At 38.5% G+C, this 25,755-nt stretch overlaps 3 protein-coding genes and 1 non-coding gene across 15 annotated transcripts in view; 2 read left to right on the top strand and 2 right to left on the bottom strand.

The window, feature by feature from the left end:
* hectd1 (HECT domain containing 1) overlaps nt 1–11,542 on the top strand; it is a 32,547-nt gene extending 21,005 nt beyond the window's left edge. For 4 of the 5 annotated variants that reach the window (XM_007893398.2, XM_007893400.2, XM_007893396.2 and 1 more), the window contains exons 26-42: nt 33–254; nt 1,264–1,397; nt 1,606–1,762; nt 2,442–2,664; nt 3,338–3,395; nt 3,651–3,833; nt 4,120–4,333; nt 4,463–4,548; nt 4,834–4,961; nt 5,191–5,392; nt 5,776–5,913; nt 6,079–6,692; nt 8,287–8,365; nt 8,670–8,763; nt 9,163–9,313; nt 9,693–9,837; nt 10,538–11,542. In XM_007893398.2, the coding sequence (XP_007891589.1) occupies nt 33–254; nt 1,264–1,397; nt 1,606–1,762; nt 2,442–2,664; nt 3,338–3,395; nt 3,651–3,833; nt 4,120–4,333; nt 4,463–4,548; nt 4,834–4,961; nt 5,191–5,392; nt 5,776–5,913; nt 6,079–6,692; nt 8,287–8,365; nt 8,670–8,763; nt 9,163–9,313; nt 9,693–9,837; nt 10,538–10,675 (2,966 nt within the window). In that variant the 3' untranslated portion in view covers nt 10,676–11,542. The remainder of the gene's footprint in view (nt 1–32; nt 255–1,263; nt 1,398–1,605; nt 1,763–2,441; nt 2,665–3,337; nt 3,396–3,650; nt 3,834–4,119; nt 4,334–4,462; nt 4,549–4,833; nt 4,962–5,190; nt 5,393–5,775; nt 5,914–6,078; nt 6,693–8,286; nt 8,366–8,669; nt 8,764–9,162; nt 9,314–9,692; nt 9,838–10,537) is intronic. The other variant, XM_007893401.2, reaches the window with a different exon arrangement.
* Nucleotides 2,238–2,310, bottom strand: trnat-cgu. The gene has a single exon. It is a non-coding gene; the product is annotated as a tRNA-Thr (tRNA).
* A 3,997-nt stretch (nt 11,543–15,539) lies between the features above and the next one.
* On the bottom strand, nt 15,540–24,452 carry ap4s1 (adaptor related protein complex 4 subunit sigma 1). 3 transcript variants are annotated; one of them, XM_007893406.2, is made up of 7 exons: nt 24,013–24,452; nt 20,559–20,645; nt 20,030–20,236; nt 19,195–19,281; nt 17,915–17,983; nt 17,281–17,292; nt 15,540–15,957 (listed from the first exon to the last, which is right to left on the bottom strand). In XM_007893406.2, exons 3-7 carry the CDS (start codon nt 20,165–20,167, stop codon nt 15,829–15,831), a joined length of 435 nt encoding a protein of 144 aa, XP_007891597.1. In that variant the 5' UTR covers nt 20,168–20,236; nt 20,559–20,645; nt 24,013–24,452; the 3' UTR covers nt 15,540–15,828. The 3 variants fall into 3 exon arrangements, with proteins under 3 accessions (XP_007891597.1, XP_007891596.1, XP_042194285.1); XM_007893405.2 differs by lacking the exon at nt 24,013–24,452 and adding an exon at nt 23,731–23,799; XM_042338351.1 differs by lacking the exon at nt 24,013–24,452 and adding an exon at nt 23,415–23,468.
* strn3 (striatin, calmodulin binding protein 3) overlaps nt 23,057–25,755 on the top strand; it is a 53,414-nt gene continuing 50,715 nt past the window's right edge. For 5 of the 6 annotated variants that reach the window (XM_007893403.2, XM_042337857.1, XM_007893404.2 and 2 more), the window contains exon 1: nt 23,062–23,488. In XM_007893403.2, the coding sequence (XP_007891594.1) occupies nt 23,198–23,488 (291 nt within the window). In that variant the 5' untranslated portion in view covers nt 23,062–23,197. 6 annotated transcript variants of the gene reach the window in all.

Genomic DNA, 25,755 nt, shown 5'->3' with positions numbered 1-25,755 from the left:
ATGTGAATGATTTTAAACTCTTTTTGTAACAGCTTCTCCTCTCATGGGTGCTCAGAGTTTTCCGAACCTTACAACGACTGGTACTACATCAACTGTTACTATGTCGACTTCCAGCGTCACCAGCAGCAATAACGTAGCCACAGCAACCACAGGTTTAACAGTAGGCCAGTCGCTCAGTAACACTCTGACAACCAGCCTGACATCCACGTCTAGTGAGAGTGACACGGGTCAGGAAGCAGAATTTTCCTTATATGGTAGGTTATATCTAGAACTGAAAAAAATGAACTGTTTACATTTTACTGTTATGCCTTTCTTGCAGAGATTCCCGCATACTCCTCCCAATTCTTTATATTTACTTTATCAATTTAATCACAACATGGTTTCTTGTGCCTACTGAAGTTCATAAATGATTGACTACCTTCAGAAGCTTCAAATAATAGATATTTAATTTGATGAAAATCCATTGCCTATTTGTGATTATATTTGCTGGGCTTCAGACCTTGAGAAATTGTAAATTTCCTGTTGTACTTAGTTTCCAGAATGAATCTTTTTCAAACTTTTTTTCACTTATTTGCCTTTTTTTTAGAATTTGGCAGGAACTTAAATTACTTTTTCAATGAATGACGTGTCCTCACTCATTCAGCGGTGGTTTGGCACTGGATAAGTTATCCATACTTCTGCAGCTCGGTTTTCCTCCTATCTGGTTTTATACCAGATGGGATATCTTTTCTCCTGCATTTATATAAAACAATGGCAAAAGTTCATTTAACCTAAGTGAGGGTCCCTGTACTTCAGAAAATCGCCTCAATGATTGCTCTCTGAATGGCAGCAAATCTTATATAGAGGTTGGAATAACAACAACTTGGACTTATATTGCGCCCTCCATGCCGGACTTCGTCTCAGAGCACTTTACAGTTTAGAATACCTCCCATAGCCATGCTTATAATCTGGGGTCATTTAATATTTGTCACCTATAATGATAATAGTTGTATTTGATATAGCCACATCATATCATTGAGACATCTCAAAGCACTTGTCAGGATATGCTACAAAGTGGATTGACTGTATTTTGCGGGCAACTGCATTTTGCATCTATGATGCATGCACAATTTATTTTGACCATTTGGCTCTTTAGGGAATGCTTTTATATCATTCTGTCCCTTGAAGTGGAACACAATTTGCTTTTCGACATACCATTCATTTCAAACTTGATCTGCAATCTTTTTTTTGAAACCTAATGTTACCCTCGTTTGTACTTCACAGACTTTTTGGATAGCTGCCGCGCAAGTACTTTGTTGGCAGAGCTGGAGGATGATGAGGATTTACCTGAACCAGATGAAGAAGATGATGAAAATGAAGATGACAATCAAGAAGATCAAGAATATGAGGAAGTTTTGGTATGATTTTGCTCTCATTAGAATTGTTAGAATTACTGCCATATGATAATGTGTAGCATTGAGTGTGTAATAAATCATTCACAGTGGAAATTAGTGGTGTTTGGTTCTAGTATGAGAAAAATAAGCAAATGTAGTGCATTGTTTTACTTTAAGTGAAAGAACGTTTCTTTAGTTTTTTCAAAAAAAAATGTTTTGAACCTTAACTTAGGAGGAAGAGGAGTATGAAACGAAAGGAGGCCGTCGTCGAACATGGGATGATGATTTTGTCCTAAAGCGACAGTTCTCTGCTTTAGTTCCTGCTTTTGATCCACGCCCTGGTCGTACAAATGTTCAGCAGACAACAGATTTGGAAATCCCCCCCCCAGGTAAATTTACTTTATAAACCTCCTATATACTGGTTTAGTAATGATGGCCCTCTTTTTAATATGAAGTGCACATTAATTTTCTTTCATTTCCTTTGTTTTGGTGGCTTATTCTTCTATTGGGTTAAGGTATGGTGGTTTCTTTGGCACTCAAAATGAGAGTGGTGTATGATGGACCATTCTTGAAGTTATATATAATAATAATCCTTGCTTTTGATATAGTGCCTTATCACATCTTCTAGATATCTCAAAGCACTTCACAGAATATAGTGTAAAGTGAATTAACTGTATATTTGTGGGCAGAACGCAGCAGGCAGTTACATACAGCAGTGACGCATAAACAGTCATGGATTGAGTGATCAATTTATTATTTTTAAAGTAATTATTACCCCCATAGAAGCGATCTGTCAATTGACTAACATCCTACTTACTACTAGGTAAACTGAGGCATGTGGAGTAAGGAAACTTGCTCAGCTTTTCACCCTGCCGGGAATCAAACCCAGGGCCTCTCGCTTACGAGGCGAGTGCTGTAACCACTGGGCTACAGGACTCCACAGAACTTTCAGAATACCCAAGTAATTCTTGTGCTGATAACATTGTAGAAAATGTATTTTCATCCCGGTCTGCCTTAGTTTGTTGTGCAGAAATGTTTACACAGGCTTTCAAAAAAAATTTTTTTTAGGGACACCTCAATCAGAGCTGCTAGAGGAAGTGGAGTGTGCTCCTTCACCACATTTGGCACTGATTCTCAAGGTAGCAGGTCTGGGAACGTCCCGGGAGGTGGAACTACCACTTTCAAACTACAGAGCAACCATCTTCTGCTATGTGCAAAAACTGCTGCAGCTTTCCTGCAATGGAAGCGTGAAATCTGATAAACTTCGGCGTATTTGGGAGCCAACATACACGTATGTAAAACTATTGCCAATAGACGTGAAATTGTTTTATTGGTTAAGAATAATTATTTAAAGCAGAGCATTGTTCACCTTTTATTTGCTCACATTTCCTGAAATACAGAATTCCTAAGCTGCCTTTTAAATTTTTTTTTACGTGTTAGGTTTCCCTTTCCTCATGTTTGTAGGAAAAAGAGGTCCATTTGTGCACAGTGATAGTAAGATACCCAAACAAGGAAGGATCTGATTTAGTTATTCTCAGCATAGGTCGCTGAATGTACTACATTTAATTGCAGCAATTACGACACAAATGGGTGCATATCAAATGCCTTTTTTTAATTTACAAAAATGTTGTGGACTTTTTGTAATCTCATATCTATATTGTTCATTTCAAAGTAGTTCTGAATGTTATGGACACGTACATCTCCTTCAAAAGCTGTAGGTGGTGGTCTAGGCTAAAGTTTATGGTGCTGGTGAACTTTTTTAAATTCTGTTACTTGCCGTACATTTACATTGTCCTTAGAATGCTTAGTGCTCAGACTGGCTACAATAAGTAGGAATTCATTTGCATTCCCCATTGTTGATAATTTTCACTTTGAGTTCAAAAATGCAAAATAAATATGAATTTAGTTGCAGACCAGAAACTTTTAATGATGATACCTAATAAGCATTCCTGTACTTGCTCCAGGATTATGTACAGGGAAATGAAAGATTCAGATAAAGAAAAAGGAGAAAATGGAAAGGTGGTAAGTAATCAATTCCCTCTTCTTTCTGCTTTCATGTCTGTAAATGTTTTTCCTGCTAAGAATAACAGACTAAGCTAAAACGTTTTTGCACTGTGGTAAAATTGAAGAGTACTAACCGAATTCTGATATGAAATAGATTTTTTTTAAAAAACTAAGAAGCATGAATAATATAGAAGTTCAAATGTTTTAATGCATGTACAAACCCATAAGACTTTACAATCAGGAAAGACCAATGTTTGGTTCTTCCTGTTGTAGGGTTGCTGGTCTGTAGAGCATGTGGAACAATACCTTGGCACTGATGAATTACCAAAGAATGACTTGATAACCTACCTGCAGAAGAATGCAGATTCAGCTTTCCTACGGCACTGGAAATTAACCGGCACTAATAAAAGTATTAGGAAAAACAGAAATTGTTCTCAGCTCATAGCTGCATACAAGGTATATGACTGCGCAAAGTATTTATCCTGGATAAAGTGTAAATAAGCACCTAGAGAAGTAAAAGCCTTGCTTGCACTGTAATGTTTGCTTGATTTGGGTTTATTGTGCTGTAACATTAATGCATTTGCTGTTACAAAAATAGTATTGAAATACATGTATGATAGTGCCGCTTATAATCAGGTTTTAAGTGACCTTATGCAAAATGAAATGTTAAGGCATTTTTTGACTGCTTAAGTACATTTTTTTTCAGAAGCAGTTATAATTTTCTTTCAACTGTTTTCTCAAGGAATTTTGTGAGCACGGATCAAAATCATCAGGACTGAGCCATGGGTCTATTTCATCGTTACATAGTTGTGAAATTGTCAGTGGAACACGAGAACAGCCACAAGCCAAGGCTGGGAGTGGACAGAATGCCTGCAGTGTGGAGGATCTTCTTCAGTTACTTCGCATTCTTTATATTATTGCTAGTGATCCATACTCTACATGGAGAGGTCAAGAAGGTTAGAATGGAAATATCTTCTTGCTCAAAATGCTAGAGCCTTTGAAATAATTTTTGCTTCTAATTTGACTTTAATTTTTTTATTGCTTTTTTTTGTCCTCTCTCTTTCCCTCCCTGCCAATATTAAAAGAAGGGGATGATCAACTTCAGTTCAATGTTTCTCCGGAAGAATTCACAAGCAAAAAGGTCACAACAAAAATATTGCAGCAAATTGAGGTAATAACTAGAAGGTGGATTCAATCCATCAGGGTGTTTTTGGAGTTCAGTGCTCATGAATCAAATTGAGGCAGTGTCATTTCTAAATAACATTTAAAGTAGAAGAGATTATGCCTGTTGGGATGTTAAGAAAAAAATGAAGTTCGTTTTATATTCGTTGGTCGTTTACTTAACCTTCTAATGCCAGAAGTTTTCAGGCTGTTTTAGTTGTGCTCTATAGGGTTACTTAGGATATTTTTGTATTTTTGACTGTTGTGTAGTAATACTGTGTTTAATTAAATGCAGGAGCCATTGGCCTTGGCTAGCAGTGCATTACCAGATTGGTGTGAGCAACTGACAAGCAAGTGCCCATTTTTGATTCCTTTTGAAACCAGACAATTGTACTTCACGTGTACAGCGTTTGGAGCATCAAGGTAAGAAGTGTACTGAAGTAGGAACTCTTGCCATTATTGCATTCATTGATCTAAAGTATGATAAACTCTGAACATTGCTGTTCACTTTGAAGAAATTTTATCCAGACACACACAGCATGACGGACATGTTAAGCCTTTCCAATGTGAAATGACTTGAAATTCTAACCTCAATTCATTATTTTGTGTTTGTGTGTTTGTGCGATCTTCATACTGATTTCTGTTTACGTAGAGCAATAGTTTGGCTGCAAAATAGACGAGAAGCCACCATGGAACGTACCCGAACAACCACAACAGTGAGACGAGATGACCCTGGAGAATTTCGTGTAGGGAGACTAAAGCACGAACGGGTCAAGGTTCCTCGTGGGGATATGTTGATGGAATGGGCAGAGAATGTCATGCAGATTCACGCTGACAGGAAGTCTGTTCTTGAGGTAAGTAAAACATGCCTCTAACCTGAAGAATCTAATCTGTTTATTTGGACTCTTGTATCGAGGAAGGGAGAGAATGAATTGAGTGAATAGAGGTAATGGAGGAGGGATAGGAAAGAGTTGTGTGAACAGAGATGGTAATTGCAACATAATTCTAATCCATTCTATTTAAATTCTGTGGAATATCTCAAGGGGAAACCAGTTGAACAAATGTTTTGTTATAAGCTGCGTGTGCACATGGTATTCAAGTGTTTTTCGATCGGTGATATTTTAAATGTATTACCTATTGTTAATCTGCACCAATAGAAAAACATAATTGTGCGCATTGTTTTAAAAAGGTCTCCACACTGATCTTAAAAAGCACCTCACACTGACTGTGTTTCCAGGTTGAATTTTTAGGTGAGGAGGGAACTGGTCTTGGTCCTACTTTAGAATTCTACGCGCTTGTGGCGGCAGAGTTTCAAAAGAAAGAACTTGGGGTTTGGCTCTGTGATGATGACTTTCCTGATGATGAGTCTCGACAGGTACGTAATTTAATTCAAGGAAAGCATTATTGTATGGAAATTATTGCTGATTGCTTATTAAATTACTCAAGTTAGCTTGGTAATATTGGTGTATTTTGTTTAACATAAAAGTTAACTTTCCAAAGGTTTATATGCTTTCACGTGCAACTTTTCTAATCAAAACAGGTTGATTTGGGAGGTGGACTTAAACCACCTGGATATTATGTGCAACGATCTTGCGGACTTTTCTCTGCAGCATTCCCACAGGACAGTGAGGAAATGGACAGATTAACCAAACTCTTCCATTTCCTGGGAATTTTCTTGGCCAAGTGTATTCAAGACAACAGACTGGTGGATATTCCTATTTCTAAACCTTTCTTCAAACTAATGTGCATGGGAGACATCAAAAGCAATATGAGCAAACTATTATATGAATATGGAACTCGGATAGAAGGAGACCTACATTACACTGAAAGTCAATCTGAAGCTTCAACAGAAGAAGGTCATGATTCCATATCTGTTGGAAGCTTTGATGAAGACTCAAAATCCGAGTTTATTCTTGATCCTCCTAAACCAAAACCCCCTGGTTGGTTCCATGGAATCTTGACTTGGGACGATTTTGAGTTGGTAAATCCACATCGAGCGAGGTTTCTGAAGGAAATAAAGGAACTGGCAGTAAAGAGACGTCAAATCCTAAGCAACAAAACTCTTTCAGAAGATGAGAAGAACACACAACTGCAGGAGTTGATGCTGAAGAACCGATCAGGATCAGGGCCACCACTTGGGATAGAGGATTTGGGGTATGCATTTGTTTTGTCACTTATACGGTGGTTCATCATACTTCAATATGGTCCCTAGAAATGACTGAAATAACTGGATTAGTGATGGAATCCTAGTTCTCCCAAACTACAACTTGTAAATTCTGACCTAAAATTACTTCATTGTAATGATTTAACTGGAAAAGTGCTGGTCTTATTAGGAGTGAGTGTTTGAAAAGAAAGCCTCAATGTTTTGCCTCCTTGTTAAAAAGCACTTTGTTTGCAAGCACAAGCCATTTATTCTCCCCTACCGTTAAAATCATTCTGTCCTATAAATAAAAAATAGTTCAGCTGGATGATGAAAGAGCCTGTTCTATAAATGGGCAAATAAAAGTAAGTTGCAGGATTAATAAGCTTCATGGTTATAGTTTTGCCTTATTTTGCAAGTTGGGCATGTGTAACCAAATCTGAATTCATGTGTGAAGTTTTTGAATGCAGTTGTATTCTGCCACCACATGCACTTCCTCTGAAAGGAAGCACCACGTCAATGATGCTCAAAGTACCAAGTATTCAATCAAGATAGTGTTGAATAGTTTCCCACGTCTCAGTAGATTGTTTGGCATCGCCGCTATATTTCTTATTATGTGATCAGGAATTATCTGCAATTATTAATTAATTCTTTGTGTTTCTGTTTAATTGCTGCACGGCAGCTGGATGAGGCTGCATACCTGTTAGTACTAATTTGATCTGACAGCTTGAAACAGCTTTGATACTGTGCTCTAAGCTGACCTCAAGATTGCTATATATGCACTTCACCAGCTCATGTTTTTTTGTACAGTAGGAGAAGTAGGATTTTGTGTGTGGTCTTTGAAGGTTTTGTGAACAGAATCTTTCTCAATCTTTAAATGTGCTTTCGTCAATACATGTAAAGCTTCCTTCCTTTCTACCCTTCAGTTCTTTTATGACTTTGTGGTACTTGTAGCTTCCTGTTTCTGGTATTCAACTTCCTGGTATCAATTCAGCCATTTTCTGACCTCTCAACAGAATTGAGGTGCACTTGGGGATAGAGCCATTTTCTTAAAGTAACAGTAAATTCTCTTTCCCCCTCTCCTTAAAAAATCATCTTTGTAAGTGGAAGTTGATCTACATTAAAGCATTACAAAACACAGTAGGTCTGTGCTTTAATACATTAGGTGACCAGATATGAATAATTTATGGCAGAGAATTGGATGCTTATTTTCATCAAATTTCCAATCCTCTTGAATCAATGGCATTTTAGCTTCTATTTTTTTGAAGATTGTGCATGATTCAGGTGGTTAAAGGGAGTGACTCCTTTCAGCGTATGTTAAATACAACTCTCTTGATTGCTCAATCACAGAGTAGTTTGAATGTTATCTAGATTGATCAGTCAAGGACTGGTATGGATGGGATTGGAGATATATATAACAATGTATCAGTCTATTGATATGACAGAAGGGGGGATGGCGGAATTAATTTGAAACCACTTTGAGGAAAATTTTGAAATGGGAATAAGATTGTTTTAACAAATATAAGTATTTTAGCCATCGTCCATTTCAGACTTGCTGTTTATATTTAGGAATTTAAATGCTTAATCATCTTTGTTCAAATCTTGCAGGTTGAATTTCCAGTTCTGTCCTTCTTCCAAAGTACATGGATTCACAGCTGTTGACCTGAAACCTAATGGTGATGATGAGGTCAGTCAGTCTTTGTAATTGATTCTTTGAAAAATAAATTCAGAATTTGAATAATTTCTCCACACACCCCACACAGCAGCGCCTTACTGTGATTTAACCATATGTTAATAAGAACTAGTAATAACTTGCAGGATTTGCCTAATCTTGGAGATTGAGATAATTCACTAAGAGACGTGTATAAAAAGCTATTCCAATTTTTTTTTAAATTTCCACGGCAAGTCAAAGTTAGTGTTATTTTGTGCTTAGACATTTTTTTAAAAAAGTTTAATTTTTGGGTGTTTGTCTAAACTTTTTTTCCTTGCAGATGGTAACGATTGACAATGCGGAAGAATATGTAGACCTGATGTTTGATTTCTGCATGCACACCGGAATACAGAAACAGATGGACGCTTTCAGAGGTAATGTACTCTTTAACCTAAAATCATATCAAAAAATGTAATCAAATTTGGATATGACTTTCCTTTATTCTGCAAGTTCACTGAATATGTAAAATATGTGTAAAATGTTCTGTGGAGTAAAACTCATGGAGAAAATTTTAGAAAGCACTGGGAATGTGCCTGAATAGTTTCCCATGTTATGAAAGAATTAATCTGAGGAGGAATAAGAACATGAGCAAAATTTAAATTGTAAACCAACATATGGATTGATGTTTCATGTCTTTAGTAGGTGAATGTAATCCTAAAAAAGAAATACTCGTTACAAAAAATAAGAGGCATTTNAAAAAATCAACCAGTTCTGCAGATGAAAGTTGTATTTGAGACACTTCCGAAGTCGGTATCTGTATTTTTCTCTTAAAGATGGATTTAACCGTGTCTTTCCTATGGAGAAACTGAGCTCCTTCAGCCATGAGGAAGTCCAAATGATACTTTGTGGGAACCAGTCACCATCTTGGACTGCAGAAGATATCATCAGCTACACTGAACCCAAATTGGGTTATACTCGTGACAGGTACGTAAAATTATTGTTAAAATTAACAAATTTATTCTAGAATAATTAAGTGCAACTCCCCTCTGTTCCATCAATATGGTCACTTAATATATAGACTTGCATATAATTAAAACTTCCTCACAACTTGACAACAAACTGTCTTGTGTTACTGTTGAAATAAAATATCTGAATTTTAATAAAGGAAATAATTTGAAGTCTGATGTGTTTCAGGATTTTTTATGACAAAGATAAATTTTATTTTTATTAAACCTATTTTGCTTAGTTTTTACTTCTCTATGAGTGATTTTGTTTAAATTTTGCTCAATTTATTCTAAACATATTAAGAAATGTGCCCTTTCCTACAATGTTGTATTGATCAAATGTTCACTCTTCATGTCAGTCCGGGATTCATTCGATTTGTGAGAGTTCTATGTGGCATGTCATCGGATGAGAGGAAGGCATTCCTGCAGTTTACCACTGGATGTTCTACCCTCCCACCAGGTGGTTTAGCCAACCTTCACCCAAGGCTCACAATTGTCCGCAAGGTATGTCCAGCTATTCTGGATGATTTGGGAGAACTCTAGATCTGTAATGGTATTCATAGAACTTTTGACCAATCTCCAACCAGAGCTCAATACAAGCACTTGGCATTTGGATTACTTGTGTATAGAAGTAAAGTCTTCTTAATCTGTAAATGTTGCTTCATGCTTATAAAGCCTCCGTAATCTAGATAGACCATTCACATGCTACAAACGCTTAAGCTAATTGCGATTAGAGAACTTGCAAATGGCTTAAATGGAGAGTTTTTTTTGATGTTACCAATAATCACCAAGATGCAGTTATTTTACGTCTTTTAAAAGGATTGTATCATTGCTGAAAGGAATAACTTATCCTAATTCTAGAAGAGCATTCCTATACTTACACACCTGTAATATTTTACTTGCTCACCAGCCATGCATTTGCTAATTTTTCACAAATTATTGCCACATGTTTATAATGTAAGTATGTATAATATTCCAACAGTCTTTTCCAGTGTTCCTTACTGCAGTTGCAAGGAATTCTGTTAGGCCTGTCAAATACATTGTTGAAGATAATGCATCATTAATAAGTATTCCAAGAGAACTTGATGGATACCCTAGGAAGTAAAATTGGAAGGTTGGAGGAAAAACAGTGGTGCGAACTCTCCGTGCCTTATCACTATGTGACTTCATATAATAAAATTAATATGCTTTTCTTTCCAATTAGGTTGATGCAACAGATGCAAGTTACCCATCAGTAAATACATGTGTCCACTATCTTAAGTTGCCCGAGTATTCCTCTGAGGAAATCATGAGAGAACGATTACTAGCTGCAACAATGGAGAAGGGCTTTCATCTTAATTGAACGGTCTGGATGTTGATGGATAGTGGACACTGAATTTGAAACTAGAAAACCTCTTTATTTGTGTGGAAAAATATTGATCTCCAACTGTGCTCTGGTACAGTTTGCCTTTTTGAGGCTTTAGAGAAAAAGAAACATAACAAATAACTGTTAGCTGCTAATGTTTTGGCAGGAACAAATGCCTTCTGTTAATAATTACAAAGCCAGCAAATAACGGCACAGAGCACTGTGTGCTGCTTCAAGGGCTTACGAGACTGGAAGCTGGGACAGACCTCTGGATGTTCCAAGGGCAGTTTTTGTTGTGGTTTCAGTGTTTACTGTTTAATTTCTGACAGTGCATTGTGTCATATTTAATTTTATTATGCACACAGCAGTTGGTACTTTTAGTTCACTACAAATGCCATTTTCCAGCCCCTCCCTTTGCTAGCCTTATGCTATCTGGTCAAGAGCCTGCTTCTGTAGAATTGTAATGTAGAGAGCAAATGGGCATTTCTCCCAACAGCATTTCCCATTTACTAGTTCCTGCACTGTTTATTGGAGTATTAAAAGTTTTCCTTGCTCTTAAGTTTTATTATACAATCATGAATAAGCTTTTCCCCCTATTTTCTCCTCCCTGTTACAGTGAGTATGTTTTGATTCTTTAATGCCCTGCTGTGAAGATCAAATCCTTGAGTGCATTTTGTGCAATTTTACAGTAAAGCTAGAAACGCTGGTTCTAGGTGCAATGCACACTTGAAAGCAAGCTAAGCTTTTCCCTGTATTTCTTTGTATATTATAAACATTTATTTAACTCAAGTTGCAGTTTGAAGTCATACAAAATATTTTCAAATGTGTATGCTCAAAATAATCATTAAAATGTTTGCAAAGTAATTAACTGTTGTCTTTTCTGTGAGCGTTTGATCGACTCAGGAGTTTAGGAACACTCAGTGAATTGAACATAAGGTCGTAATGTTGATGCAAATTCTTAATCTGCTTAAAACTGCATACACCATGAGTTAATTTAAGATTCTAAAACCTTTAAAAATCTGCTACTCTGAAATTTCACCAGGAACACATTTTATCTGTTCTAAAGAACATTTTTGAAACTGAACTGAGAACAAGAATTGAAAGAAGCCTAAATTGACATCCCTGAAGATTGGGCTGCAGGGCTCTAATTTTGTTTCTGGGTGTCACTGCTTACAGCAATTGCTTAGGCAATCCATAGACTATACATTCTTCCTAAAAGGTTTACCATAAGAGGTCATTAAGATTACTCCTCATTGTCACCAGGCCACCACTTGTGACCCTTGCTGCAAATTGTCCACAATTGGCTGCTGTGTTTCGTCCACAATATATACAGTCAATTCACTTCATAAGATATATTCTTTGAAGTGCTTTGAGACAGAAGTGGTAAGGCACTATATGAAATGCAAGGATTATTATTACTATAGTTGGCCCAAACCATTGCTTTTACGAGTTATCAAAGCAGCATTGCTTTGCCTCAATTGTAAAAGCTAAATGGATTTAGAGAAAGCTGTATTGTCTGCTGGCGTTGTCCCTGCTGGTGGCTTCTTACTACTATTAAGTTTTCCTGTAATATCTAAAGGCTGATAAATGTCCACCTTCAGTGAGTATCACTCGCTTCCGTTTAGAAGGTTGTGGGTTCAAGCTCCACACTGGGACTTTGAGCTCACACTCCAATGTAGCGCTTAGGGTGTGCTGCATTGTTTGAGCTGTCATCCTTCATTAAACTGAGGTCCCGTCTGGCGATTTAGGAAGACCTAACAGTCCCATGGTACAACTCGTGAAGTGAAGGGAGTTTCTCCCGATGTCCTGTCAACAATCCCTCAAATAAAATTGGTCATTCAATTCATGTTTGTGGGACATTGCTGTGTGCAAATTGCCTGTGCCTTTAACCTACAAATAGTCACTACGCTTTACAGCTATGTATTTCACAAGGATTTTGTGAGCATGTTTCACTGGAGGAAAGAAACCATTATATAAAACAAACACTGGGTGGCGCATGTGCTGTTTTAATTTTAGAAGTTGAAGTTCGATTTGTCCATGTATAATGTTAGTTGTGGCTAAGGGGCTAAAGGTGGGATCAGATTTATTTTAGTTGGTGGGAAATTTTTCTTGCCTGGTTGCCCCAGCTGGAATCGATCTAAATTGGATATTGTTTCTTGGAGTGTTGCTTTTCTGAATCCGCTAAAGTAATTTATTCCAGACCAAGTGTAGAGAAAGTTAAAAGCAAAATAGAATGAACCCTCTTATTAACTGCTAGCCAGCTAATTATAAATGTTATTTTTTACTTCTAAAACTTCAGAATGAAAGACCTGCACTATTGAGATAAAATATTTTTTTTGGCATTACCTCTTGAACCATTGAGTTTGGAGAGCCAATGCCTTCAGGGTACCTTGACAGCCTATACATTAAGACATTGGCATCAAACATTAAGACATTCCTAACAATTGCAGGCTGCAATGCTTCATGGGTGTGCTGTGATAACAGCAACTGTTAAATTAGTTGTGTGCAGTAAAATGAAAGGATAGAATATAATACCTACACTGGATCCAGTGAATCTAGCTAATCTACACAAGATTTTGTGTAAAGCCTAAGGTTTCTTGTGACAAGTTATGTAGCTATAATAATGTCACACTGAAGTTTATATGATGCATTTTTTAAAACTTCTTTGGGAATTAATAGCTAATTTGTGTATTTATAAGAAACAAGATTTTCCAGTCTTCCTTTCCCCACTCAAAAAAGACAACTTCTTATTTGTCTCGGGTAGGGAAAGGAAGACTGATCAAACCAAATCACCACAAATGCTATGGTGGAACACCAGTGTGAAGGGGCTGTATCAGAGCAACTCAAACTGATTAAGTATGGTTTATCTCCCTATGTGCAGGAAAACATTATGACTACTTGTAATTGAATCCAACCCTTGATGGCCTGGCTATCAGGAAGTTGCGATATGATGAATTACAAGTTTGAACCTGTCTTCCCAACTATTCAATGACATTCATTTCAATAATACTGTGTCCTGCTTTAATCCCTGTATATTGTACACTTGGGGTTTGGTATGTTAAGATTTTTATATCTCATATATAGAAGTATTAAGTTAACTTCAGGGATTCTGTCCAGAGATAGAGGTTTTCAAGCGGGTAAGATATATGTTGCTGGTGTAAACATTTATCTAAAGTGAGACCTTGTATTCTGCAATACAGTCAGACACATTTGATTGCGAGTTAGATGCACCTTACATAAGAATGACAGAATCTACAGAACCAAAAGAAGCCATCTGGCCCAACTCGTTTGTGTCTGAGCCTCAACCCAATTCTATTCTCATGTATTAGCTTAGTTTTTTTGATCTCTGAAGAGTTACTACTGTGTTGCAAGTTTACAAATTGCAAATTACAGTGGGACGGACACCTTTTCCCAATGCTGCTTTCTTGTAAATTGATTAATAAGTTTCAGATTTCAGAATTAAGAGTACAAAAGTTAAAGGTCTGGGACAGGAAGAATTGAAATTTTAAATAGAGTAATTTACACCTTGCTGCTGAACAAAGTACAGGTTTCTGATTTGCTCCCCCCACCCTTCTGCAAAGTTGGTGACGAATTCTGGTGTATAATTCCAAGAGCAACAATTAGTTCTCTGGTATCTTGGCCAAATGCTGTTCATGTCTGAGCTTAGACAGAAAATACCAAATGTCTTAGCCAAGTCCAATCCTGTCCTCACCCAACATCCACAGTCAGGGATTTTTTGGCAGAGTAACATCATGATAGTGATCAAAATGAAAACTTTGGCTGTTTTTTTCCATCAGCCAATTGACACTGAAGCCAATCCTGATTTCTCCCCCCCACCCCAAATGAGATTATTAGCAGAAATTCAGTCCAGGGATAACCAAGAAATGTACTCCTCAGTAGCTCAATTTTTACATCATGTGGTTCAGGTACCTGCTTTTGAATTTTAAATTAACAGTTTTACATAAACCTGTTTGTAAAGTTTATAACTTTAGATACAATGGTAAGGAGACTTAAGATTGTGATTATCTGTGCTGATTGATGTGGGTCACATAGACACAAACGCATAGAGAGAGACACTCACTCACATGGACAAACTCACAAACAAATCATAACAGTCGGGCTTCCAAGTGAAGCCTCCAGGAAAAGGAATAAAAAAAATCGGCTGTGATCTCTGATTGTAATCATTTTTCCTGCAGAGATGCTGGTTTCCTTTTTATATTCTTGCCACTTTTGCTGTGGTTTTCTGTTGGTGTCTGTGAGAGTTAAAGATCTGGGGAAGGAAGAATTCAGCTGTTGCCTAATTTATTGAATAGCAAAGAAACACAACACCAGCATTTTGTTGTGACCAGCAAAGCTCATTAACTTACTCTGCAATATGCCCATTCATGGAAATTTGTTTGCACCTGCCTTTGTCTCTGGAGAGGATGTAGACAGGCTAGGCTTGTCTGTGTCACACATGTCTGTCATCTCCCAGTTTCGACTTCACTACAATAATGGATTTGTGGTTAGGCCACAGGATTCACTTCATTTAGTTTTTACATTTCCTGCTTTCTCTATTTTCCTTTCCAAATGCATCCTATTACATGCATCATGTTAATAAATGTTCTGTTCCACAACATCTAATGTATGTTGCCTTTTCTGCCTGCTTTCAAGACCTTCTTAAAAAATGTATCGCTTCAGGTCTTCTGTTCCCTTGCGATACCCACCATTCCATTTATCAATCTCTTTTGAGGCATTCACCCACAAAATATACAGTTAATTCGCTTGACATATTTTGTGAAGTGCTTTGAGACGTGATAAGGCGCTATATCAAATGCAAGATTATTTTTATTTTTTAATGTGAAAAGACAAGTACAAGTAAAATGTTATAGATTTTGACATATTCATCCTTTGATGAATGTAGGAAGCTGCAGCAATTAAACCAAGAAAAATGGCAAATGCTATATTTCAGCATAAATACATAGCTATTAATGTACAATAGCACAAAAAGTATAAACATGTCACTCAAAGATAACTCCAATATTGTCTCATCTCAGGTAGTAAAACAAAGCCTCGATGATGATAATACATTCATGGGGGGAGGGGCATAAAACAAGTATCATCCTGTTGTAATAGGATTGCAATCTTCAAGCATTTAGCCATTTCCTCTTTTAGCTTTCAGTCATTTTGTCCAGGGCAACCAGAGGAGCAAGGATCCTGGTCTTGTTTGTCTCCACGACACGGCCATTTAAAATCATTTCATCCAGGATGATGTGGACTTTATCTAAATTAAACATGATCTGAATGATTCACAGGTTAAAGAGCATACATTGCCGAGCTGAAGCACTTCAGTTTGAAATAATGGTTATCATATTTCTCAATACAAAATGCAACAGGTTTTGGATAAGTAAGTACTGTAGCTCAGTGGTTAGAGCACTCGCTTTGCAAGCGAGAGACCTGAGTTCAATTCCAGGCAGAGGGCGAAACCTTGGGCAAGTTTCCTTACTCCACACAGAGCCTGATAATAATCCCTCCAAAACCAAAACCAATAATAAATTGGTCATTTTCAACCCACGACTGTTTGTGGGACATTGCTGTGCGCAATTGGCTGCCGCGTTCGCCCACAAATATACAGTCAATTCACTTTACAGTGTGTTCTGTGAAGCGCTTTGGGACGTCCTCCCGACGTAAAAAGCGCTATATCAAATGCAAGGATTATTATTATTATTATTACTGTGTATCTAGTTAACATTTAGAAATAGTTTCTTGATGGCCTATTGGGTTAATACACTATATATATTGTAAAACCAGAGGATTGTAGCACTGTTTGACAGTAAAAGGAAAAACATGTTAAATACCTTTAGGAAAGGAGGAATCATAGTTTCTAAAATAACTTAAGAGAAAAGAGTATGGGCTGCACAATTTTTTTAAAAAAAATCAGCTTCTATTCATGTATTTAATCACATTTAAATACATTAATAGAAAAAAAAATTAAGTTTGATTGAAGACAAAGGAGCAGGGAAAAGCTTTGGATCAGATTGTCCACTGGTTCTTGGAAAATATCCATATACTCTGAGACACTAATTCACAAGGTTAAACTGTTGTTAGGATGTATTTGGCTCTGTATAAAACATCTGCACTTAGTCTCCATACCTGAAGGAGTCACAGAAAGCAACAGAATGTTTCATAGATGTTGAACAGAAGGCATACTGTGGCCAACCATTAAATATTTATGTTCAGTATGAACTTACTGAGGTAAGTTCAGTATGACGAGCAGAAACAAATCACATTTCACAGCAGAGCACAAATTTCTTCCAAACTAGTTTTGGTAACTGCAACTCAAACAAGAGGGCCACACACAAATTGCGATCATATCTTTTAATACTTACTGCAAAATGCACATGTTGCTATTTATGAGAACCCGAGAGCATTAGTTGCCGCAAATGTCTGTATATTTGCAAAAAAACCGTTTCCATGTTTTTAATCCATGTACTAAAGTAGTTTATTTTCAAACAACGAATCAGGCATTCACTGGATACAACTAAGTGACAAAAGCAATAGTTTTTGATATACAGTCTATTACAAATAAATAACTTTCAACAACAGAATTTGGAAAAGGATACATCCAACTCGCACTGCAAAAGAAAATATAGATACTGTTAACATGCCAAAAGTAACATTGTCTCCTCCCCCAACTCAGTGTTGAAAATACATTACATAAACTTTACAATTGTTATTTAGACTTTGACTAAGTCACAGAATGGCTACCCAATGCCCTTATGGACAAATACAGTATCAAATGCGCACAACTGCCATGCTGAGAATTTCAGTCTGGAAAGACAAACTCCCAACAGTTTGTGCACCGCAATTAGCCTTAGCGCCTTGGGTGAGGGAGGGGAAAGTTAGCCAATGTTCCTGGTTGCTGTACGGTGACCCTTGTAAGAAAGTGCATCTATGTTAATTTTGGGTGAGAACAGGTTTCACTACATAAAATATTTTGTAAATACATTACTTTTATGTCAATGCTGCTTCTTTCCCTACTTGATTTATGTGGTTTGATTGATTCACGTCGTCCAAAGCAGTCCTTCACTAACCTTTGTGATACCACATCACTGTTGGAAGAACCTTCATTGCATTTTTTTAATTGAGACCCGAGCTAAAGGTGTGCATACCTATGCTGCAGTGCCCACCAAGGCTGGAATGAGAGCTACAGAATAAGTTAAAAAGTGTTGAATAATATAAATTTGATTAACTCACCACTCTACTGAAGTATTTATCCAGAACCTCTACAAAATTGTGTATAAGTTCATACACAGCCAGTTCATTCTGAAAATCAAAATCGGAATAATTGTTTTGTCAGTTTTACTGTCAAAATGTACAAGAGTCGAGCAACAATAGTGACTGTTTGTCTGGTGTTGCTTATTTTTCCAAATTACCATTAAGGTCCAAAAAGTAGCCTGAGCGCTTTTTTGCTTCTCTGTTTGTCGTTCTGTCTAATTGATTGATAACAGCTCCAAGATGGAGTGACATCTGGTAGCATTTGACTTCATAAAAATATTTTCTATTACCTCTGATATCACATATAAAATGTCTTTTTTTTAAAAATGGGCTAATTTATCTTTGTGCCTTGGCGCATTTGCGATACAGATGTTTGCATCAACGCATTTTGTATGTGAGTGCAGAAATTAGATGCCCGAATTGCTGTATATTATATTGGCCAAATATGCACAAGATGGAAATGAGATTGAAAACATATGCTGGTGTAATAAAGGGCAGACTCAGTGCTGAGTCTCGTACACCGTTTATATTACACAGATGCTGCTGATGGCAGCCTGCCTTAAGTAGCTGTGCTGTAATATGAAAGAGATGGTGCTGTGACCCACGGAAGCACTTACTACTACATCTTTACAAATGATGACTTTACAAATTACTTTGGACATTGGTGTCAGAATGATGGTGCTCTCTCGGGGCTCTGGAAGCTACTTGCTATATAGAAGGTGATCATATTAATCATTTTCAATTAGAAGCAGCACCACATCATTTATGTGCCTTTTCCAACTTTAGATCCACTTAGGACGCTTCAAAACAGGTAACTGGATATCAAATGATTACATTTCAATTTCTGATATCTGTAATTGTTGGACTAAATATGGATCAAAATGAATCTGGATCTATGTAAAAGAGGGTCGACAAAACATAGAGCCTAATGCACATTCTGCATCACACACAAATTCACTGACACATATTTCTGTAGTGTTTGGCCTATTACTTAACCTAATTTGGATAGATAGAGATGTAGACGATGCATAATAATAATAATTATCCTTGCATTTGATGTAGTGCTTTTCACGTCTTCTGGATGTCTCAAAGCGCTTCACAGAATAGACTGTAAAGTGAATTGACCGTATATTTGTGGGCGAAATGCGGCAGCCAATTGCGTATTCTAGCATCCTAGCATTGGACCTAAGTGGTCCTCTCAGTCTTGAGCCATTGAAGTTCCTGTATGTAGTTACAAAAGAATGACGAGTGCTGCTTACCTCTGTCGCATCAATTCCAATCACAACAAAGAGGGCGGCATATTGACGATACACAAGTTTGAAATCTTTGTATTCAACAAAGGAACACTATGGAAAAAAGAAAAGACTTTAGAGATGTTGGAATCTGTATTAACTATTCTGTTAATTAAAAAAAACGTTTATTTTTAAGACTTTTGTTAAAAAAAAGGTGTTTTGTTTTAATATGTTTTCCCCTCTTTCGATCCCTTTGAGCCATGAACCATTCCTTTATCAAGAGGCAAGCTGTCCAGCATTCAGCCTTTTGCCTGTAGTAATCTAGAAGTGGACAGAGAGGATCCGCAGAAGAGAAACCCAGGCTGACTCAACCTACCCTCTGGAGAAGACCTGTGTTGTTATTTTTTTTAAGAGATAATTTGATGTTGTAATTTTCCTTCCCCATGGCGTTCACCCACACTGTACTCATCTCAAAAGCATTGATGAAACCAGGGAAATCTCTACAAATGCCTCAGCTTCCCAATATAGCAATCAACATAGCAGACACTACATGTAAGTGGTGGGGAAAGAGTCCCAAACTTCATACCGAACTCACCCATAAGGACAAAACCTTTAGTTTGAATATTCATTGAGAAAGGGATTGTCCCAGGTGAGAATCTCATGCTCGAAGACCGTAGCTGAAGGAGATCATGGTTTACGATGCACTACAACAACAGCAACAACTTGCTTTTATATAGCGCCCTTCACACAAGGTAGAGTCCTGGAGCACTTGAGCAGCAGACATTGATTGCCTTTTTAAGAAAGATTCCTCCATTCACGCAAAAGGAGATTCAGCAAAGTTTGAATCTCATTTAATTTTTACCTGGTCCTTTGAACGTGACAGGCACTTCTTAATGACATCAGCCTCTAACAGGGTCCTTTTGTGGATCTCCATAGTTTCATAGTATCTACAGAGTCTTGTTTGTCCTTGCTTGTTCACTAGAAGGAAAAACTTAATCATCTTGGCGCAATGTTCGAAAAATGTTTGAACTGAGGGAAATGATCCTGTTCTTTGTGGTTCAGCGTATTCCTGAAAAGAAACAAAGAGATATCTCAACAAAGCTATACTGGAAACAAAGACTCTGGTTTAGAAAATAAGAACATATTTATTTTGTATTGTTTGGGGGTATTTTTGAGTTAATAGGTTTGATATTTTAAAACATCACCAAAATGTGCAACAACAATATCTCTTCACAGTAAGTAAATATCTTGTAGCCTTCACTGGAGTTCTTTCTGATATCCAGCATCCTGCAAGGACAGAAAATTCAACAAGCCAGGGACTAATTTGTTTTGAGCTATTCCAAGCTGAAAAACAAAGAAATTTCCCAGCTTGCAATTAAGACTCTCCTTACCTGTCTTTCAACAAATATATTCTCTGTTTACTTGCTGCAGCGATGTCGTCTGTTGTAGCTTTCTCTACCATTTGGCTACTTACTCATCTGCAACAAAGATGCATTTTATTCCTTTTTATGATTCAATGTTCTCAATGTTTCAGCAACAGCTTTTGTCAAGCACAGTACATAGTTAAGTGAAAAGAGCTTTTAATCCCCAGTTTATATTGCAGGGATCAATTTATTATTTACAGCAGGAAAGCCATTCAGAGTGGATAACTACCTTTATACTACAGTTTCCACTCCAAATTCACATTCAAAGGAGCCAAGTAGAGCTTTGTGGATTTGCAACTGAATTATTGGAAGAGTTCTACTAACCAGTTTTTATAAGTGCAGTGAGTAAGTTCCTATTTTTTTTCAACAAAACACAGAAAAATGTAATATGCATGCACTAGTATGAAATAAACACCCTCAAGACATTCCTGACTGGTTAGTTGATACAAAGGAACAATGTTCTGATTCCCACCATCCTTTGACCTACCACACACTATCTCCCAGGCAATTAGAAGGGTAACTTGTATAGACATTAACAGCTGCCTTAGGCAGGTTTGAATGTAACTCATGGTTATTGTGACTTTCATTCCAGTTCTCCTTGTAGTTGCATTCCTGCCAAATTCTGCAGATATGTTAAATACTTAGTCATCACTGTGCACATGTCCAGACTCTCTCCTTCCTTCTCTCCCAATTCAAAAAAAAACTATCAATTTCTAGGCCTTCACACAAAGTGATAGCATCCAGTGCGTATGGTTACTTTAAAAAAAAGTTGGAACTGCAAAAGACGTAATAAAAAGAAGACTGTCAGCTTTAGGAAACCAATGAATAATAGTAGTTTATACTGATGAGGGAGGTCTCAGGTTTGATTAATAATCTATGCTAAGTGACCCAATCTGAGCTAGCGCTGTACTGGGGGAGCTTCTACAGCTTCTTGTCCTTGTGCTACTGAGTGAAAGAAATTCAGCCCAGATTGTGGATCCTGATTGTTGCCTTGAGACTCCTGCTGTAAAATGTGTTCATGTCAGGTAAACTCACAAGATTAGTTCTGATGAAGAAGGCCCTTTGACCCATCTGATTCTCAACCATATTATTATTAATATTATTATTATTCCATCCCTCTAGAATATCCATCCTCCCATCCCAGCATCAAGCTGCTTTTTAAATTAGTCCAGTGTCCTGGCCTCAACCACCCTTCCTGACAACCTGGTCCAGTTATTAAATACCCTCCGAGTAAAGAAAAAAACTTCCTGGTATATTTCCTGAAATTGCCCTTTGCAACTCTAAACCTATGTTCTCTTGTTCTACTGTCTTGGAGCATACTAAGGTATTCTGGGTTTACTTTTTCAAACTCATTTAAATGTATATATCTCTATGAAGTTATCTCTGCGTTGTTTCCCTCAAGGTTGAAGAGCCTCAGCATCTCTAATCTGGCTCAATCATAGCTCAATACTCTAAACTGGGGATCATCCTCATTGCTCTCCTCTGCACTGCCTCTAGACCAGAACTGTGTACAGTATTCAATATGTGGTCTGAACAGAACATTCACGATACGGGCTGAGTATGATGTCTGGAGATCTAAATTCAACTGGTTTAGCAATATAGCCCAACATCCTGTTTGCTTTGTTTATCATGGCCTTGCACAGTTTTGACATTGCGAGTGATGAGTCAATTAACACACCTCGATCTCTTTCAGCTTCTCTCTTGGCAAGTTCTATCCCATCCATGTGTATTTTGTAGGCAAAGATGCAGCCAATTTGCACTCTGTAATGTCCCACAAAAAACCATGAAGCGAATGACCAATTTTCCATCCGGGGATTGTTGGCCAGAACACTGGGAGAAATGCCCTTCTCCTTTTGAATAATGTCACGGTGTCAGCATAAACCGCGTTCCAAATGTTTTGCTAAATCCAAGTTGTATCATCGTTCCAGCGCATCCACATTCGCCTGCCTACTGCGCAGCCGCCGTAAAAAAGCTCCCGCGAAGCGCTTTTCAGACATCTGGACAACGCCATACGACGAAACGTGCGGGTCATTAATCATCAGCCACCGAAGCCGTTCACGCTAATCTGTTAATTTCGGCAATAGATTCCGGGCGAGCTTCGCCTTGTAAAAAGTGTGTGTGTGTGTGTGTGGGGGGGGGCGGAAAAAAAAAAGCAGAAAAGCAACGCGCGCTTTGAACTCGGGGCGACTGGGGAGTGGAGGAGGTGTGTGGGAAAGAGATTAAATCGAGTTTGTTTTGTTGCATTTCGTGCTGTGGAATTCCAGGTACGCATCTGGGGCGGGGGCGGGGGCTTGTAGCTGCAGGAGAGCACTGGAGCATCTGTGTGTGGGGGGGGGGGGTATGGGGTGGGGGCAGGTGTGCGCCGCGCCTGCGCACTGGGTGACAGCCTTTCGCCCCCCCCCCTCCCTCCCTCCTCCTCCTCCCCATCCCCCACCATGCATCGCGGCTCCGTCTCGGCAGAAAGAATGTAAAATGGCGGCTCGCTCGCGGCGTTGAGAGTCTCGTTCGCTCGGGCTCTTCTCTCCCATTTACTTGACGCGCCGGCGCCATCCTCTCTCCCCCCCCCCACCCCCCCCATTCGATCGCGGCGGGGGCTGCCAGACACCATGGACGAGCTCGCCGGAGGAATGGGGTCGCATAACAACTCGGGCGGCCCGCCGCTGGGTCCGGGGAGCGGGAATAATAACGGCGGTGGAGGAGGAGGAGGAGGTGGTGGTGGTTTAAGGCAGCCGCAGCCACAGCAGCAGCAGCCGCCGCCGCTAACGCTACAGGGACAGGAAGGCGAGCTGCAGCGGCCGCAGTACACCATCCCCGGCATCTTACACTATATCCAGCACGAGTGGGCCCGCTTCGAGATGGAGAGAGCGCACTGGGAGGTGGAGAAGGCCGAGCTGCAGGTACTGACTGAAGAGGCAGTGAGCGCGCAACACACACACACACACACACAGAGGCTGGGAGTCAAAGCCACCCCCGCTCGCTCGCTCGCTCGCGCGCGCTCCCTCTCTCTCTCTCTCTCTCTCGGGGGGAGGGAAGATGTGAGATAAGTTCAGGCAGAGACAGCTGTTGAGGAAGGTCGCGCAGCTCTCGGGTGAAACGACCGGTCAGCGAGAGAAACGAGCAACAGCGAGTTGCTATTTACCCAAATGTGGAAGCGTCCTGGCCGCCGCCGCCGCCGCCATTTTGCTTTCCAATATGGCGTCAGCCTGTTCACTGTAAATAGCTGGTAACATTTTTGTGTGGGCGCTCGCAGGCCTTACCCTCGACTGCTCTTTACTTTCGTATTCCCCCCAATGTGTTAACTTTATTCGCTTGATTCTCATGCTGCCGAGCTCCCCGGTCTGTACTGCGCGAGGTAACGGAGCAGCGGTATATTCGCGCGGCGTGTTTTTATTGGGTTACAATGGCTGTGATTGCAGGGTACCTGTCTGATGTGGGTTGTTTGTGTGATCCTGGCTTGGTCCGCATTTGGCAAACCGTCCGTGTGACGCAGGGCTCCCAATTCTGCAGTTTTACCTGAAACTCGGTGTTAACTAATTAAACTTCTGCTTCGAACCGTTCCGTCACGATCTGGGAAGTGGGGAAAGTGACGGCAAAGTTTTGCCACAGCGAATGGTGTAGTTTCGCCAGAGGTGTCAGCCAAATTGTAGTTGTTTTGAAATTGCTGATCTGTTTGCCCAGTGCTTTCTGTGTATAAATTATAACACTTAAATTCACGTTTCTGAAGCACAGCACCGACAATTGGCAGCTAAGATTTAAAAAGTACATTTACCTAAGGGATTGTACAGCCTGATGGGTGGAAGACCAAAAGTAAACAAGCTTTAATCGCGTTGGTGAATCAGAGTTAACTGGTCATGAAGTTTGTTTTCCATACCGTGTCTAAATTGTATTTTAATTCAATTGTATTGCATTTAATTTTAGACGTTATGAACAGTTTTTAAATGTCAGTGGATACTCACAAAAAGAGCTGTTCAGTAACATATACCTAAGAAAGGAAACAACAACAACAAGATTCCATTTATAGAGCGCCTTTCACGTCGGGCGGACGTCTTGATGGCAACCAATAGAAGGGATGTCATTGCTTAATTTCAGCCAGTACAAATGTATCAGTTAAGCCTACTTCATAGTTTATGAAATAAGAAATTACAGATTCACATGTTACTTCCATCACTCCTGAAATGAGTGTGCTGTTAAAATTGTGCTGTGTGAAACATGATGTCCAGTACTTTGCTTCTATTGACTATCTTCCCAATTTTATAATGTGATTACACAGTACTTGACTTATGAAATAGCAAACCAAATACTTAGTATTTAATTATATTGTGGCATTTTTAGCAGTACAGTATTCTGTTCTGCACTGCACTTGATGTGTTGACCCACATGTATTTTACAGTTTCTCTATGAGTGTGCTGCTTCACAGTATTGTAATGAAATTAAATAGTATTTTGAATAACTGAACAGCATCTATTTTAAAATAAAGCAGTTCATTTTTGGCACAGGAAAGTAATTTCATTTTCAGTCCGTTTTTAATCTAATGTTTACAATTGGCCCATTTACCTTGTTTCATTATGTCTGCATATTTAATAGATGAAAGAGACATAATCTATAATGAACAGTGAACTTATTAGATCAATAGTAATGAACCAATTTTTCTTGTCTGCAGCAGTAGTTAAGTGATTAACAGCTTGATATGGTTTTATGAATTTGTAGCATGTAGGTTATTTTGTGCTGGTTGTTTCATGGTTAGAATGTTTGCTCAATTGTGCCATTTTCTATCAGGCGCTATCTGTCTTTTGTTTCATTGTTTCATTAATAATACAGCAGAAGGCTATTGGCAGGAAGGCTATTTACTCTTGGTTACGCATGTCCTGTGTTTGTATTAGTGCTATAATTGAGACAAAGAAAACAAGACAATAGAGATACTTTGCTTATAGAGTACTTTTTCTATTTGATTTTGTTTTCTTTAAAAAGATAAAGGGGTGTTGACCCGAGTAAAATGTTGACTGGGTCTGACTAGTTATTGATGCTCATTGTGACATAATTTTGAGAACCATCCATTATATTCATTTTTGTCATCGGTATGAAATTTTACCTTTACTGAAAACAAAAGTAGAAACTGATCCTTTGTGTGATGGATTAACAGTACTCTGCACTAGTAGGAGAATTA

Source organism: Callorhinchus milii, unplaced genomic scaffold (assembly GCF_018977255.1).
Source record: "Callorhinchus milii isolate IMCB2004 unplaced genomic scaffold, IMCB_Cmil_1.0 Scaffold9, whole genome shotgun sequence".
Classification (NCBI taxonomy): Eukaryota; Metazoa; Chordata; class Chondrichthyes; order Chimaeriformes; family Callorhinchidae; genus Callorhinchus; species Callorhinchus milii.
This window is presented reverse-complemented; position numbering and strand designations above follow the sequence as displayed.

Bases quoted from the DNA above. Each gene is read 5' to 3' on its own strand.
- ap4s1 (XM_007893406.2), bottom strand. From the start codon at position 20,167: ATGATTAAGTTTTTCCTTCTAGTGAACAAGCAAGGACAAACAAGACTC. The intron at 19,282-20,029 runs GTAAAAATTAAA...TTTTTTCCATAG, and splicing joins TGTCACGTTCAAAGGACCAG to TGTTCCTTTGTTGAATACAA. The intron at 17,984-19,194 runs GTAAGCAGCACT...TTTGATTTTCAG, and splicing joins TTGGAATTGATGCGACAGAG to AATGAACTGGCTGTGTATGA.